Raw genomic sequence first — 17826 nt, forward strand, 5'->3', positions numbered from 1 at the left:
AAGGAGAAGAAGAAAAAGAAGAAGACTGGGGTTGTATATGGTCTTTCGAAACCCCAGAGCCAACCCCAGTGGCACACCTCCTCCAAAGAACCCACAGCTCCTAATCCTTTCAAAATAGCCACTAACTAGGGACTAAGCATTCAAATGTCTATGGGGGTCAGTCACATTCAAACCACCATATACAATCTCTCTGTTTGGCATCACATTGCCACGAAGGATCTCGGTTTCTGCTTTCCTGTTAGAACTGTTGCTCTTTCATGGCAAAGAGAAGTTCCTCTATTTTCCCACCGCTGCCTGTCCCCTCCATTCTCAGAGAGAGAACAGGACAAGATCTCTAGATAAGAAGTCAACCATCTCTCCCTGCAGTGAAAAGGGCCATGTCTAAGAAGCACAGATGTATTTACACCAGCAATTCCATTCTTAGGGTTCTGTTCCAAAGATATCAAAAATAAACACAGAACATATTAACCAAGTTATTCCTTGCAGTACTGTTGGAACGAGGTACAAGCACAGAGTCTACTCTTCTACTCTCTCTCTCTGCCTCTACCACCCTCTTAACTCACCCATGACTTGAATAAACTCTATTCTGTACTAAACCATCCTGTGGCTGGTCCCTCAGGGGGAAGGGATTCCCAACATGGGGCCCTCAGAGGCCTCTTACTCCCATGCCTTGCCACACCTCCATGGGCCATACCCCACCCCCACTCTCTTTATCTTTTTCCTAACACTGGTGCCAAAACCAGGGCCATCATCTTTTTCTTTTTTATATACACATCATTGGTGCCCCATGTGAGGAGATTAGATTTCCTCACGACCAGACATCTCTCTCTTTCCTTTCAATGTTGTCTCTTCATAGCAATAAAGCAGTAACTAAGACACCCAGCATCCATGTTCCCATGTGGAAGGGATTTCTGTGAGGTTTTGTAGCTTCAGAACAAAGAAAGTTATATGTCAGAAGCCATCTAGGAAAGGCTTTGGCAAGCAAGCTTTTTGGAGATGGCCCACCTTATTGCAAGGCTGGGATGGGTGGGCCCTGAGATGCAGGGTCCTCAGAGACCTCATCCCGGGACTGGTTCTTGATGCTGAGATGCCTTTCCTGCCTCTACTACATAACCTAATGGTTTCTGGACGTTAGCCCACCCTACTGGGCAGATTTCTTGCAGAATCAATGTGAAAATGTAGTCTCACTAGTAATGCCGTGTAGACGAACTGATGATGTCATTGTTCCTGATAATGAGTTTATAGAATTCCTAAACGGGTACAAGTAATCTCGAGACCCGGTTAGAATAAAAGCTGCGAATGGATTCTGTAAACCTTCACGTGTCGTGGGCTAATGGCACTACGAAACGAAAGCAGGCTTGGGACAAATTTATGACCAAGGAAAACATTCCTTCTAGGTTAAGAAAGAGGCCACTGTCTGGTAACTAAAGGTCATAAACTGGGGATGGGAGGTTTATTGTAGGTGAAAGGACAGAAAATAAGTGACGGACTGGTCAATCTATACAAGACGACAAAATAATGACACACAAGGCAGACGATTTGTCTCTTGACAAAACCGAGCTAACTTAATAATAAAAAATATTGCTTTAAATTTAGAATGAACTTATACATCTAGTAACAGATAAAGAATGTTTAGTCAGGTACTTGTCTTAGTGGAAAGATGTGTAAACAATTCTTCTGTAACTCCTTATGAACTTAAGGAATGTAAAAGTGCTTAGAAATGTGATCAGTTATCCTGAGAAAGTACAAATACTAAGAACATCAATAAAGATGTGATCAATTATCCTGAGAAAGTACAAATACTAAGAACATCAATAAAGAGGTGATTTAGCCACTCTTTACTTGATTCTATATGTGTGTCTTTCTTTACTTCTTTTTTTTTCCTCTCTGGCTCTCAAAGAGTTAAGGAACTCCAAGCCTCTCACCTGGCCAGCCAGAGACCTGAGTGAAAGAGAAAAGAACCAAAGTAATTAAGTTTTTCCCCACTGCTGCTATCAGCAGGAGTTAAATTGCCAGAAGCCAGCAGCTTTTAGCTCCCAGAACAGTCAGAGCTACAAAGCCAGAGGTCATCGCCTTTGGCTTTCTTCCAGTGTGCTGTGTCCCACCTCAGTTCCTGGATGCCAGGACTGACCCCACAGCGATTATAATTCAAATCAATTTTAAAATACATTTGTGAGTACATCAGAGAGGCGATTACAGCAGGTGGGGGAACCTTTCCTGTAGACCCCGGATGCTCTCTGATGATATCCTCAGCTCTTCTGTTGGTGGAGAACAGGATTTTGTGAAGTTAAAGGATTCCAAAGCTTTTAAATCAGTTTATTGGGATGTTAATTTGGCTACTGAAGTGGGCAAGGAATGGCTCTATAGGAAGCAAAAGATAGTCCCCCAAAATAGTAAATAGACTATTGATGAGCAACATCCTGGTGTGCGATGCCACAGGGTCTACAAGAGTGTGTGGAAGGAAGTCGGTCCAGCATCCCATGCTCGTGAGCTTTGTGTTCTCCTGGGATTCTACTGGCAATCTGTGGAATTCCTTTACAACGTCTAAAATCTATTCTGGACAGATATCCGTGCATGCCGTGGTGCTACAGACTAGAGGGCACCATGTAGGAGTGAGGAATTGCTTCTCAACGTGTAGAATTCAGTTCTTTCTATTTACCATGTGGGTTCCAGGGTTCAAACTCAGGCCATGAAGTCTGTCAGCATCCATAGCCTCCCCTGTGGTGATTTTAATTATAACTATTTTATATTTTACATTTGTTACATTCATCTGTTTTGTGGATTGAGTTACAGATATGCCACTCTTGAGGAAGTCTGTTTTCTCCTTCTGTCTTGTGTGTTCCGAGGTTTAACTCAGGACTTCATACTTGAGGCAAGAGCACTAACTGGCTGAACCATTTTGGAGCCTTTAAATTTTTACGTTTGTGTGTGTGTGTGTGTGTGTGTGTGTGTGTGTGTGTGTGCATGCATGCGCACACACACACACACACACATGCATAAAGGGATAGGTGTGAGTACCCATGTCACAGAGGTCAGAGGACACTTTAGTGAAGTCAGTATTCCCCCTTACACAGGAGTGGGGTACTAAACTAGGGTTACCAGGCTTGCACAGAGATTGTTCCCAGCAGCTGAGCAAACTCACTGACCTCTTGTTTATTTATTCCGAGACAAGATCTTGCTCTGTAACCCAAGTTGGCCTCCAACTTGCAAGCCTCGTATCTCTAGTTCCCAAATCCTGGAATTGAGGCATATTCCACCATGTCCAGCTTCAACGGGGTATTTGAATAAGCCTTAAATAAGGGAAACCTTTACACGGCAACATTAGGGAGAGGCACATGCCAGGCAGAAGAAAAACACTAATATTGCCTTAACGGAGGAAAATTGAGGTTGGCCCTGGGTTGCTGAGGGGACTCAAGGGCAGGGATATCAAGAGAAGTGATGGAAAAACGTGCTAAGCAACAACTTTGGAGAGTGAGCCCAATGTCTCTGTATGGAAGTTTGGACTTTATTTTCTAACCCGGTGGCTTCCTCAAGCAGTAGGTGGGACCACTGAAATAACAGACCCAGGGGAATGTTGTGGTGAAAATGAAGATCGGCTGTGGCGGGAAGGTACCAGCAGAGGGCGGTGTAGGAGAGGGTGTGCCTGAGCCTAGTCTAGTTTGCTTTTTGTTTCTTCCATTTATTTTCAACTGGTGCTTGTTTGTTTGGTTGGTTGGTTTTTGTTTTTTAAATGAAAGCAGTGCCTGTTAGTGGAATATCATGTGAAGTCTCAGTCTATGCCTGCAATCCTAATGTTTAAATCCCGTTAACTTGTGTTTCATCAAATATCTCTCATTTCTCTTGGCTTGGGAGGGGGTGTTGATGTGTTTATAAAAAGATAAAGAAATATCCCGGGTTTCGGCACCAATGTTAGGAAAAAAAAAATAAAGAGAGTAGGGATGTGTGTTCTATGGAGGTGTGGTGAGGCCTGGGGGAAAGGGGCAGGCCTCTGATGGACCCGTGTTGGGAATCCCTTCCCCCTGAGGGACCAGCCACAGGACGGAATAGTATGGAATAGAGTTTATGCAGGGCATGGGGAGGGGAATTAAGAGGGTAGTAGGAGCAGAGGGGGAAGAGAAGAGGAGTAGAGGCCGGCCATGAGTACGTGGAGAGAGGGTAGGAAGAGGAGGGACAAAGGGGTAAGAGCAAGAGAAGAGAGAACGAGAGAGGAGAGTAAGAGAGTGAGGAGGGGGCAAGCAGCCCCTTTTATAGTGCCAGGTAACTGTGGGGCGGAGTTTGGAAGAATCCTAACGGTTGTTCTTTTTGTTTTTTTGAGACAGTCTTATATAGTCCAGGCTGGCCTCAAACTCACACGTAGCTAAGGTTAGCCTTGAAACTGGCCCTCCTGCCTCTAACTCCCAAGGGCTGAGATTCGGGCACGTGCCACCACATCCAGCTTTTATAATTTCTTTATTGTGGAAACTTTCATCTTTTACAGACAACCACCCATCTCGCCTTATTCCTAAGCTAGATTCTGTGGCGCAGCTCTAGCATTTATGTCTGCATCTCTTGTCCATTCCGGGTGTCTGTTTTACTTTTATCATTTCTTGGCTGGTAAGTATCTCTCACTTTAAATCCCCTGATGATCCCGGAGACTGCGGTGCTCACCCCATCAGCCTCAGGGACCAGTGCTTTGTTCCCTGGGGAGCCACCAAGGGCTTTGGAGCAGGATAGAGGCATGATTGACCCCATGACTCACAAAATGTTAGTCTGGGGAATGGATGAAGACTTTGGGGTACTGAGACAGGTGGTAAGTTCCTGCAGGACAGGAGACAGGTGAGTAGTTCTTAGACTAGGGAGAAGATGGCAACAGGACGATTCTCAGAGGTAGAATCAGCAAGGCCTGGTGATGAATAAGACCGTGGGGGGCGGGGAGATTGAGGAGGCCAGGAGACAACCTCAGCTGTTATCCTACCTACCTTGTTTGTTTTCTTTTCATAAAGCAGGTCTCTAACTGGCTTGGGTTTTGCCAACTCTGCTAGGCTGACTGACCAGCGAACCCCAGGGAACCCCCAGACTCTGCTGCCCCAGTGTTGTGATTCCAAGTGTGGGCTATTGTGCACAGCAAGCATGTGATAGACCAACTGTCTTCCCATCCCCATTGTTTGTTTGTTTGTTTGTTTCAGAGTCTTGTCTTGTAGACCAGGCTGAGCTTGAACTCCTGGTCTTCCTCCCCCAACCTCTTAAGTGTTAAAGTGACAGGTTTGTCCCCCTGCACCCACGAGGAATGTAGTTTTTGACTCAGTGACCGGGACTATAGTTTTGATCTTGTGTGGGCCCTACAAGCCCATGTTTTTTAAGTTGTCCCTAGTCTGTGGCACTATTAGTAGGGAATATCCTTTTAGAAGATGGAGCCTAGTGAAAGATCCCTTGGAAGGGGTAGAGGCTGCCATTAAAGAGAATGTTGGAACCCTGGCCCGCACCCCTTCCTAGATATCACAAAGTAGGAAACTGGCCCTACCCCCACTTGCCACAATGGTATATCGTCTCAGCACAGGACAAAGGCAGCAGAGCGAAGGAACCATGGGACGCAGCTTCTGAAACACAGCCTGGCTCCTTCACAGTCGCTCTTTTGGGTATTCTGTTTGCACTAACAGACACCCTACTGACACAGCGTGAGTACCTGGGCTCTGTACCCGGTCCTGGGTTTTCATTCTAAGTCCACTTCTGTGCTAATAACTGTCAACGTTGCCCATGTGTTTCTTGTGGGCTATGGATATCCATATAGCCAATTGCCTAGCAAGCATTATTAACATTTACAGAACCCGTGTTTATGCATTCAGAACTTTGCTTTTAGATTTATTTTTTACTTTGTGTGGATAAGCGTTTCCCTGCCTATACACCATGTGCACCGTGTTCATCGAGGCCAGAAGAGGGCATTCGGTCCTATGGAACGGGAGTCAGGATAGTTGTGAGCCACCATGTAGGTGCTGAAACTGAACCCAGGTCCTCTACGAGAGCAGCAAGTGCTCGGAGCGACCTCCAGTTCTCATTCAGGAGCATTTACTTGCATGTCAGGTTTGTCCCCATCACTCTGGGATGATGGGAACATAAGTGAGCAAAATGGACCGTCATCCTTGTATTCATGCCTTCTAGTGAGGTCACTGTTAATCACGCAATCATTGTAGTCAGTGAGATGGGAAGTGCATAATGTATAATTGTGTAATGTACTTGTGATTATATATAATGTAAACATTACACAATTACTGTATGTCTGCAGTTAACTATCCTGAAGCAAAGAATACAGTCAAGGGCAGGAATGGGGGTGGGGTAAGATTCTCTGAGGAGGTAACCAGAAACATTTGCATCATATCTGAAGGACGAATCGCAGAGGCGTAGGCTAAAAGGAAAGAGAAACCTTCCAGCCAAGGGAGAACAGACTAAAGCCCTTGGCTGGTGCATCTGAGGACTGTAAGGAGGCTGGTGTGGCCCTGTCATGGAGTTCTGTGCTATGACAGCAAATGACCTTGGACGCCAGCAATGCTTGAGCCTTTTAACATTGACATTCATCATCTAGAGTCAATAATGAGGAGAGGGATCTGGGGAGGGACCGCGTGGAATGACAATAAACGGGAGGTTTATTACAAAGGAGAAAGTGGGTCGGGTGACTGGCAGCTCTAACCCAAAAGACAGTTTGCAGGAGCCGAGAATAGAACTCAGTGGGGAAACATTTACGTAGACGAACAGGTCTCTAGGCTGGATATCTGGGAAAGGGAAGAAAAGAGGCAAAAGAGGAGGGAAGGGAGGGGAGGAGAGAGGAGAGTAGGAAAGGGAAGGGAAATGGGGGAAGAACATTAGTTACTTTCCTATTACTGTGATAAAACACTAAAAAGGAAGAGTTGATCTGGGCTTGTGGGTCCAGAGGGTGAGGGTCCACAGCGGCAAGGCATCCTTTAAGTTTATCTCAGGGACTGATTGGCTGATCAGGTTTTATATGCATCGTTTTCGGTGTTAATTAACTTCCAGACATTTCACTACTGGCTTAATCATTACTTCGTTCCATTCTCAGATTTCCAAATGTGTCTTTTAACCATTTAGAGAAGATTTTCATCTCCAGCATAACTGTGATCCTGTGGTTAGCGTGTGTTCTCAAGTCCTGAAGGACTGTGTCACAGTCACGGAGCACAGGCTTAGCAGGCACAATCCTCAAGTGGCAGAACACATAGGTATAAAATGTCCTGCCATGTGACCCAGTGGCCAGAATTACTTAGAAATTTTCTATGCATACTTAGAAACAATGTATTGTCTCTCTTTTTCAGGAGTATTCATTCACTGGGGGGAGCCGCCATGACACTTGTGTGGAGGACCAGGAACAGCATTCAGGAGTCAGTTCTTCTTCCAGCCTGGGTTTCAGGGCTGGAACTCAGGTCACCAGGCTTTTGTACAACAATTGCTTTCATTCACTTAACAATCCTGCTGGGGTCAGCCAGCTATGTATAGTTCTTATTGAAGGTTATTTTCCTAACCGGACATGGCCACATACATTGTAAACCCAGAAGTCAGGAGCCGGAGACAGAGAGATCATGTAAGTTGAGGCCAGCCTGTGTCTAGAAAACAAACTTATCTTCCTTCAGAATCTTGGAGGTATATCGCTCTGCTCAAACATTTAGTTTTCTATGGAGAAGAGCATTACCATTGTAATTCATGGTCCTTTCAACAGACAGTTTTTTCTTCTTCTCTGCAAGGAACACATTTCAAGAGATCCCGATGGATGTCTGAAACCACACATAACTGGATTCAAGACGTACTGTGGTTTCCTACACATCCATCCCCAAGGTTAAGTTTAGTGTGTAAGTTAGACACCGAGAGCAATTAACAGCTCGTAATAAAACGGAACACTTACAGCATGACACCGCAGACGGGTGACGTGGACATGGTCACTCTGGGGTTATCCTATAGCACTGGACTTGCCCTTCTTGGCTGCTGGTTACGGTGGAATGCTGAGGTCTCACACACAGCTTTTATGTCTTCGGTGTTCAGTGCTATGTGTGCCCTGTAGGTCCACCATCCCAGCACTTAGGCTGAAGCAGTCAAACCATGAGTCTGAAGCCACTGTCTCAAAAAAAAGTAAAAAGACAACTACGCTTGTGGTCAAGTGGTACGTAGTTTGCTGAACAATCATAAGGCCCTGGATCAATCCTCAACACTGGAACAGCACACATACACAAACACACATGCAAATGTGTCCACACATGCACACTGCTCAAACGTGCACACATAAACAAGGAACTATCACAAGAAGTTCTTGTACTATAGGGATGTGGGGCCTCCTTTTTCATCCTGGGAACTTGGTCTCCTGCCTCAGCCCGGACACTCATTTCTTCTGTCCCTTCTGTGCCTTGCACTGCTTCTTTTGTTTAATGGCCTCCATTTTCCCTGTTTCCTGGGTTCTGTTCCTTTCAGTCAGGTACTAATGAACGAGTCCTCTGGTTTTTGTTTATCTTTCTTCCTTCTGTTTTTTACTGGCGATTGAAGCCGCAGTCTCTCTAACTCTGGGCAAGCCTTCTACTGCCGAGGAATTTTCCCAGTTGAGGATCCCTCTTCCCATGTTCATACCATAGTCAGAAAAGAACTGTGGGCACTGTTTGTTTGGGGCTTTGTTTTTAGGGAGAAGATGGGGTTTGGTTTTTGGTCCCCCCCCCCGTATACTGCAGGAAGCGGAGGACTGGCGAGTAACTAGAGTGTGACTCTCAGCCCCCCATTTTTATTTTCTGGTAGCAACATGTCTTGGCTCTGGGAGTGCATCAGTTGTAATTTGGGGAACTTTCCTTCAGCTCCCTGTGTCATCTATCTACTTGTTCTGGTCTGTGACTTTCATGGGAAGGCGTCCTCAAAGCTTATGTGGATCGTTTGGTGGGGAGACAAAGCAAGAGACAAAGCTATCCGGAGACCCCAGAAGAAAAGAAAAAGATCTTCATCAAGTGTTTGCTGCTAAGGCCCTTCACGTCAGCAAAGGCAGCAGGTCTGTGCTCAGCACAGCTCATCCCTAGCGTGCAGCAGCCAAACAGCACCGACTGAGCTCAGAGCACTGTCTGGTATCTGTGATCCAGTTTGTACTAGGATTTTATTTCTCCAGCTGATAAACTGTACAATACGAGGCATCTTCCAGAGGACCATATATATTTGCTGTGGATTTTATAGTCTACATCAGAAGATGGTTTGGCAAAGTTTCAAAGGAATGGCTCCACAGATTTTCACCTACTTAGGGATCCGTATTTTCTTCCCGACTTTGCTACATGTTTCTGTTAGACAAGGTGGCCATTAATTATTGTGATTTGGTAAAAAGAAAAACAAGCAAATAAAGTTTTGTTTTGAATTTTGGAGGGTTGTTGGTTTGTTTGGAGGTTTGCTTTTTTGGTTTTTTTTTTTTTTTTTTTTGGTTTGGTTGGGTTGGGTTGGGTTGTTGTTGGTGTTTTGGTTTTTCGAGATAGGATTTCTCTGTATATTCCTGGCTGTCCCAGAATTCACTCTTTAGATCAGGCTGTCCTTGAACTCTGAGATCTCTCTGCCTCTGCCTTCTGAGTGTTAGGATTAAAGACTTGTACCACCATTGCCTGGCCTAAAGTTATGTTTTTAAAATCAGGCCAGCCCATACCTGTAATTCCAGCTAAAGTAAACAGCTGAGGCAGGAGACTCACCTTAATCTGAGACCAGCTGATCATCCAGCCACTAGAATTTAGATTACCAATAACTGGCAGTAAATGATTGAAATCTATCTTGAAAATATACCTCTTTTCTTCCAATTGAGTGTGTAGGCAATAAATATTTTTGGTTGTGTGCTTCTGGTCTTCAGGTTTGTTCTTTACTAGACAAGCCCTCAGGCTGGAGAGATGGCTCAGTGGTTAAGAGCACTGACTGCTCTTCCAGAGGTCCTGAGTTCAACTCCCAACAACCACATGGTGGCTCACAACCATCCGTAATGGGGATCTGATGCCCTCTTCTGGTGTGTCAGAAGACAGCTACTAGACAAGCCCTCTACAGCCAAGCTATATCCACACCTACAGTAAACACAGAGTAACGGTGTGTAGCCCAGCAGCCTGGACCACAGAGTAGGACCCTGCATGAACCAAACAGAGAAGTCAATGTAGTGAACCCCTGCTGTCATTCAGCTCAAAGATATAAACACGGCCTTCCACTAGTGATTTTACCCTCCATATTATTCACAAGCAAATCTAAGACAGCAGCTTATTTCCGCCTCAAGTGTATCAGCGTTTATCTAAGATAGATATTCTCTCACAATAATTACATTATCATGGCCCCACCTGAACAGTAGCAACTTTAATATCTGGGTCTTATATTCTGCTAACCAAGAACTACATTGTTTGGCACCAAGTGCCTGCACTGAGCCCTAGCAGGCCAGGCTAAAATTCAAAATGAAGTAACTCATCACTACACCACCAAAATTACAGTATTTATCCGGCTGTCTGGGAAACCGAGATTAGAGAGATAAAAGCCACATTTTCCAATTTCTGAAGCTGCCAGACTCAGTGTTGTGATCATAATGTCCCCTCTGCTTTAACCTCACACAAAGAAGTCACTTGAAATCTGCTGGGTTAGCTGACAGGTTCCCTTCCCATTCCTCCACCCCCCATCTCCTCCTTGCTGGGAAAAAATAACCACTTTGAAATGGCTGGCTTTTATTGCATTTCTGATCTCATCAGCCCTTTCTTGTCTGCAAAAACCAACATCCTCAGGCTGGGGTGGGTTCCGCTCGGTGTGGGAGAACTTGCCTACCACCCACAAGGGCCTGAGCCTGATCCTCATCGAAACACGAAGGAAAGCAAAGAAAAACAAACAAATCAGCGTTTAAAAAGTCACATAAAACTGTCTCTGTTTTGTCATATGAAGCACTGCCATATTTTAGAACCGAGCATGAGGCAAATTATAATGCTAAACAATTATTTTGTTCTCTAGCGGTTCCAGTAAAGGCTAAAGATGAACAGACAAACGGGAAATGAAGCAGTGTTAGGTAAGGATTGTTAAAATAGGGTGTAGCCAGGCCTGGTAGCGTATTCCAGTAATTCCAACACTACTCTCAGTAAACTGGGGCAGGAGGACCACGAGTTTGAGACCCACCTGGCTTGCATAGTAAAACCCAAGTCTCAAAAGAAGAAACCAAAAAACGCCAGGGTCCAGGTGACAGACTGGAGTGGCTTTGTTGGGGTATGTAGGTCTCAAGGCAGCGGGACATCCCTTCAGTGGCAGCTACAGGAAGGATGTTCCCACCTTGGTCTCCCACTTGGCGTAAGCTCCGAGAACACCTTGGTGTTCCAGGAAGAGTAAGTAAGGAGAGCTTCGAGATAGAAAGACCGACTGAACAGAAGAGACGTTTCTGGAAGCCAAGGTAAGATTCGATTCTAGACGATCATCAGACACCAGAGAGATTTGATCGGAAAGAAGCATAGCCTGATTGGTGATGATCAAAGATCATGTGGTGGCTCACACAGGTAATGCTAACCGTAGTACTAGGTATCCCGCTTTACTTACTGAGGGGAAACATGAAAATTAAAGAAAAAAAAATTAAAAGGTAAGGGAAACGCTGGCCAGAAAGAAAGATGAGATGAAGGGTTTCCTTCCGTTGAATAGGCCCTTCGCAGTCAGCCTCTGCCTCCTGGGCATGACTCCACGTTCAAAGAAAGTTGTCTCTTCCAGAGGTTATGTGGTCCTAAGAATGTGGATGGATAAACCTCTGTGTTGTTATGATGGGCAATTCATTTCATGCTCTTATGGAGAAGATGACACCAGAGACAAAAAATTCCAGAAAATTATTCCTCTGTCTGCTGCACTTGGCTGGACTCCAAAAATCCAGCCCAGCTCCAGTGGGAAAGAAACACAGACGCATTCCCTGCTGTGTGTCATGTGTCCTTGACTCCTGTCCCCACCCAGTTTGTCATGGGGCCCGAATATCTTCTAAGGCTTTAGTTACCTCTAGTCCCGAGTACTTAAATAGAGAGACTTCTCCCACAAGTGGTTTTTATTATGTTTGCCCAAGATAAGGAGTCATGTCTTTGCAATGATTTTGTTTCATTTTGTGGTTCTGGAGGTCAAACTCAGAGCTTCGCCCATGGTACGCAGATGCCCTAGACCTGAATTGCACATCGAGTTCTTGTTCTTTGGCACAGGGTTCACCATGTAGCCAACCCTGACCTGGAGATCCCATTCCTCCTACCTTACCTGCCCAGTGTTGTACATCACATTGGGGGAGATTCATATGCTTTTTTAAATTTTTGTTTTTATTTAATGTGTTCATGCATGTTGGTGCACCTCATGCATGCAGTGCCTATCAAGGCCAGAAGGGGGCAATGTATCCTCTGGATACAGAGTTACAAGTGCTCGAGAGCAGCCTCACCAGAGCTAGGAACTGAGCCTTTGTTCCCTGCAAGGACATCAGGTGCTGTTAATTGTTGAGCTCTCTTTCCAGTCTCATGGTTTGTTTGTTTGTTTTGTTGGGGTTTGGGCTTTTTTTTTTTTTTTTGCTTGTTTGTTTTTTGTTTGTTTGTTTGGCTGGTTGGTTTTTTTGCTTGTGTGTTTGATTTTACAGACAGGGTTTTGATGTGAATCCAAGGCTTGACTTAACACATTCTGTAGCCCAGGCTGCCTCACGATCCCCAGCCTTAGCATCTCTAGTACCGAGACACCCATGCTCCACCATACCTAGTCATAGCTTTAACTGTATTTACATAACCACTTATGTATTTTGAGAAAGTTTCACACTATACCCCACATTGTCCTGAACTGACATCAATTCTTTGGTTTCGGCCTCCTGTGCATTGGGATTATAGGCCTGTGCTTCCATGCCCAGCCTGTGGGCTTTGCTTTGAAGAAAGGTTCTGGCTGTCCGGATAAGAAGAGCACACAGCAAGGGCTATGAAATGGCTCAGAGGAGGCAGCCAGGTTCTCATCAGTGACCTAACTTCACAGCTCCATCACAGAGACCAAGAATAAAGTGCTATTAGGTCCCGAAACAAACAAAAAAATAGAAACAGTGTGGCTTGGCTGCATGCTCTGTTTCTTTTGTTGTTGTTATTGTTGTTTGTTTGTTTGTTTGTTTGCTAGCACATTTTAGCAGTCCTTTCCCGAAGGGACAACGGGCATGCCCTAATGATTGTCTAACTGTTGCAGTGGCATACCCCCCTCCTTTTTCATGCAGTAGGTGTCAGTCACACACCACTTTTCTCTTTCTAAGGTCATGAGTAAGGAAATGACTCTTCCCGAATATGTCTTTCCATGTTAAAGGGGCCAGTTTCTTGTTTTCAGCAAACAAAATTATGAGGACAGTCTCCAAGACACTGGAAATGGGTCTGTACTAAAGTAAGTGCTTGAGAAATAGCCAAGCAGGAGGCTAGGTTAAGGCCCATGAGTCTCTCTGAACAGATTAGAAGTGCTGACATTAAAAATGCCTTGAACCATTTTTAAATGTTTTAAGTTAAAACAGTTACAACCTTTTTAAGTTAAAACAGTTACAACCTTAACTCAAAACACACAGGGCCCTGAGGCCTGATGATCCTGAGGCTAGCCTGGGCTACAGAATGTGACCCTATTTCAAACTACCAGCAACAAACAGGAGAAGACCTTGATCATAATAAATCTTGGTTTCTCTCCTACTGAAAGAGGTTAAAACACCGACACATAGTTACAGTTTCTTGAGAAAGCTAGGTGTAAGCCAGTAACAACCTGCTTTGCCCAATTCAGTGTTTGTTGTTTGGCCTCTAATAAGACACATCTTTAAGTCATAGCCTAATATTTTAAAATCCTTAATATACAAGTTACGGGGAGGGTTAGCTCAGTGGAGGAGCCTCAGCTAACAAGGCTGTACAGTCTCATCTTCAGCCACAGAAAAATACAAAATAAATATTTAAGAATAACCGGGTTTATCTGGGCTTGGTGGCATATTCCTTCCGTCCTATCAGAGCTCTGTTAGTGGTCAACTTGGTCTACATAACCAGTCCCAGGCCAGCCAGGGTTACTTAGAGCACGTCTAAAACCAACACAACAAAAAATGGCTTCTTTGTTAGCCAGACTTGGAACCACACACCTTGAGTCCCAGCACTCAGGAGACAGAAGTGAGCAGATCACTATTAGTTCAAGGCCAGCCTTATCTTTATAGTGAGTTGCAGGCTGGACCGTGGCTCAAAACTGGTGGGGAGAGGGGGTGAGACAATATTCAGAAAGGTTGTAACACACTGTTTAAACGCAGAGAATAAAGCTGAAGTTCGAAGGTCAATGTGGGCCAGAGCTGTGCATTGAGTAACCAAAATGTAAAGAATGTCAATTCATTATTTTCATAATTTTTTCTCAACATATTACACTTGTGTTCAATACTAGCTGTACGGATCTTTGACACATGCAACGTTTGTGCCACGAAAATGTCACCAGCCTAGAGACGTAATAAGAACTCAAGGTCCCTTTGAAGGAGGGAGGTCCCATTTTGGATTTCATATTTCACTATCAATAAACAGCTGCAAGCTACTCACAAATTCCAAGTACTAAAGCAAGGGAAACACTGGTTTTAACAAGCCCCCCTCTCCTCCACCGGTGCCTTGCTGGACCTCCCAAATCTGTTTGGTTCCAGATTTATAAAACTTGTAATTTTCTTTATTTCCCAACTTCATAAATCTGGAGTGGGGCTGAGGGTTGGGCATTGTTCTGCATGTGTACTCCTTTCTGGAGAGATTTCAAATCCATCACACACTCATTCCCAGTCCCGCACTAGACCTGCACCATTTATACGGACAGAACATCACTGAGAGGACTCACATTTGAGAAGCAGAAAGGTTTCATCCCTTGATGCTGGGATCTGAGTAGGAAATTTTCAAATTGGATTACTTAGTGAATCCATCAAGTTTCCCCTTGTGATTCCTAAGCTTGTCAAGAAAGGCCAGAGGTATCGTTCCTCACTTTCTTCCATGGAGTTTTGTGTTATGTATTCCAACCTTGCCTGGTCTCTTTGTTGAAAATGATTTACACGCTCCCCCCACTTTCTTCTTTGTGCTGAGGTTTTCAATCTGCTCTATCTTAAACCAACAGAAGGAGAGGGGGTTGAGATCTCAACCTTTGAAACCTCTTGATACTTGCTGAGTAGGGTGATCAAGGGGCAGACGGGAAGGGAGACTGTTGTTTGGACTTTACCCTATCCGGAAGAGCTGTTCGAGATAGCTTACCTAGCCCCATTTCTAAAGAGTCTAACTTTTTGTTTTCTTGGAAAGTCCAAGTGTTTTAGAGCATTTTCCAAAAAAAAAAAAAAAAAAAAGAAAAAGAAAAAGAAAAGAAAAGAAAAAAAAGAAAGAAAGAAAGAAAAGAAAGAAAAAAGAGCAGAAGACAGAATCTCACTTTGCAGCTGTAGCTGGCCTTAAAGTCAGGGAGATCTGCCTGCCTCTGCCTCCCAAGTGCTCGGATTAAAGATGTGTGCCACCTGGCCCTTTGGAATTTTCTTCTTTAGACTTATTTTTAAATCAAATTATTTTGTATAGTCTATGTAAAAAAAAACAACTTTAGTTTTTCAGCGTGGTCTATAATATTGTTTAATGCCCCCCCCCCAAAGTACTTTACAGTTAGAAATAGACACAGTTCTTGAGGTAAAGCAACCGTTTTGAATTAAATTCTTCAGGGAAATAGAATGCAGTGTGAATATACTTAACAGTTACCATTCTTAGCATCAACAACTCTGCCTCTGCTTCATGATCAGTGAGGGGTTCACAGTCCTCCTATCTGAAGTCCATATAGTTTGTGATAAAATATTAGGGGTCATGGACCAGGTCAGAATCCTCCTTATCATGCTTCGGACGAACGTTGCAAGTACCCCGTATCCTTAATAATTTTATTTAACTTTCGTGACAGTCCCAAAGAGAAACTCTTCAGCCTAAAGTCCTTCCACATTGTCCCCACCAAAACCTTCCTCTATTTCAGAAAACAGCTTGATGGCGATGTCCTTGCAGCTTTCTCGACCTTGTCCTCAAATGATCCACACTTAAACATTTTAATACACTGGCCAATGATTTTCTAAAGATATTAAAAGCCTGCAGAACTCTGTGCCCTTTTAGAGCTCACAAATGCTGTGCGACCTGAGATGCAGCCTTGGCTAGTGACTTCTCCCTGCGGCCGACCCTTCCCTTGTTTCCACTAAGAAAAGAAAGAAAACTGTTTTGAGCCTCTTTCCCAGCGATCTGTGGAGGTAGGGGGTACTAATAATTAAATAGAAGAGGAGGTTGGCTGAGGATGGCGAGAAACGGAGGAGGTGGGGGCGGAGCCTCGGTCGGCAAATAAACGGCGCAGCCGAAAGGGAAGCACATTCGCGAGCGAGCGCGGCAGCCACCCTGCAGCCACAGATGGAGCGGTCTGCGGCGTGAGCTCGGAGCGGACAAGGGCGAGCAGGTGGAAACCCGATCCAGAGCGGGCGAGCAAGAAGAGAGTACCTGAGCACCGCTCCTCCTCCGCCCCCTCAGCTAAGGAGAACTACTTTCACCCTCGTCTTAAAAGAGACTTAAGGGAAGGTGGAGGCGATCTGTTTGATTAGGAGAGCTGCAGGGAAATTCTGACCAGAGCAAGCCACCGCCCCGTACACCGAGCAAAGCCATCCTGGGCTTCTGAAGATAAACCTTTCCGGAGAATTCCAGCTGGAGTCGCTGGTACAGTTCTATATTTTTTTTGTGTGTGTGATTGATATATATACATATATATGTATACATATATATATTTATATTCTTTGCCTTCCATTTAAAATCACGGCCCTTGTTAGCAGTGACACGTGTGACTCTCGTTTGCTGTCACTTTTAGAGGCTAGGAGCGCTCTCCGTTTCTGAAAAGGGCGTTCTAATTTGGAAACTCTGATTCTCCGCGTGTTTACATTTGCCACGCACGAGCGTTTAGAACGAGACTGCTCCTTTTAGCTTTGGGTGGTCGGAACCCTACGGAGAAAGATGGAAAAGGGAGCCCGACAGCGAAACAACACGGCGAAGAGCCACGGATCTGACACCAGCCCTGAGGCCGAGGCCAGCGCGGGAGGGGGCGGAGTAGCCCTGAAGAAAGAGATCGGATTGGTCAGCGCCTGTGGTATCATTGTAGGTGAGTCTAGATCCTCTGCGGGTCCCCGCACCACATCACCCCCTCACCAGGGGTCCTTCGAGGGACTTTGACCCCTCCAAAGCCGCTAAAGCTGCTTCGCTTTGTCTATGACTTACGTTGTCCACCTGCGCCGGTCAAGTCACAGCTTTGGAAGTAATGTTTGTCATACAATTGCTTCAGCCAAGCCCGGCTGAGCCGCTCTCTCCTTAGAATAGAACAAACAGGAGTCAGGAACCATGCTGGCTCTGTGTCCCAAGTATTGCCTGAGAATTTATTAGAAGTGTAACAAATTCTTTCCGGCTTGTCACTAGGCAGTTCTGACCCAGGAGATCCTAATTCAAGCTGACACATGGATTTTTAACTAGCTTCTATGCAGCCACCCTCTGCAGGCTGTGAACCTACTTTTGGAGCATATTTAGTATTTTGTTGTCTTATGTTATGAAGCACTGTGGTGTGTAATACCACAAATAGCAAAAACAGTAATAATAATGGTTTCTTATAGGCTGATCCATTCTATGTAGCATTTGGGAAACAGATGTGACAGCCGGGCTGTCCTTACTGTCTCAGAAGAGGGAAATGTGGAAAGGAGAATCCGCTGACTCGACTTTGTTCTCTAAACGGAGTTTTCAGTTTCTCTGGTTGACTAGTGGGGGCCACCTGCCTGTTAACACCCACAGAAGACCCTGTGAGGTTCTGAGAGGGAACTGGGAGTGAGCAGATTGTGGG

General features: G+C 44.9%; 1 protein-coding gene across 2 annotated transcripts in view; it reads left to right on the top strand.

The window, feature by feature from the left end:
• The first annotated feature begins 16343 nt into the window (after nt 1-16343).
• The window catches only part of SLC7A8 (solute carrier family 7 member 8), a 55492-nt gene continuing 54009 nt past the window's right edge, over nt 16344-17826 (top strand). Inside the window, exons 1-2 of one of the 2 annotated variants that reach the window (XM_080925893.1) lie at nt 16344-16664; nt 16926-17100. In XM_080925893.1, the coding sequence (XP_080782019.1) occupies nt 16956-17100 (145 nt within the window). In that variant the 5' untranslated portion in view covers nt 16344-16664; nt 16926-16955. Of the gene's footprint in view, nt 17101-17826 lie in introns of both variants that reach the window. The other variant, XM_080925894.1, reaches the window with a different exon arrangement.

The sequence above is a fragment of the Micromys minutus genome (assembly GCF_963924665.1).
Source record: "Micromys minutus genome assembly, chromosome: 12".
NCBI classification, from domain to species: Eukaryota; Metazoa; Chordata; class Mammalia; order Rodentia; family Muridae; genus Micromys; species Micromys minutus.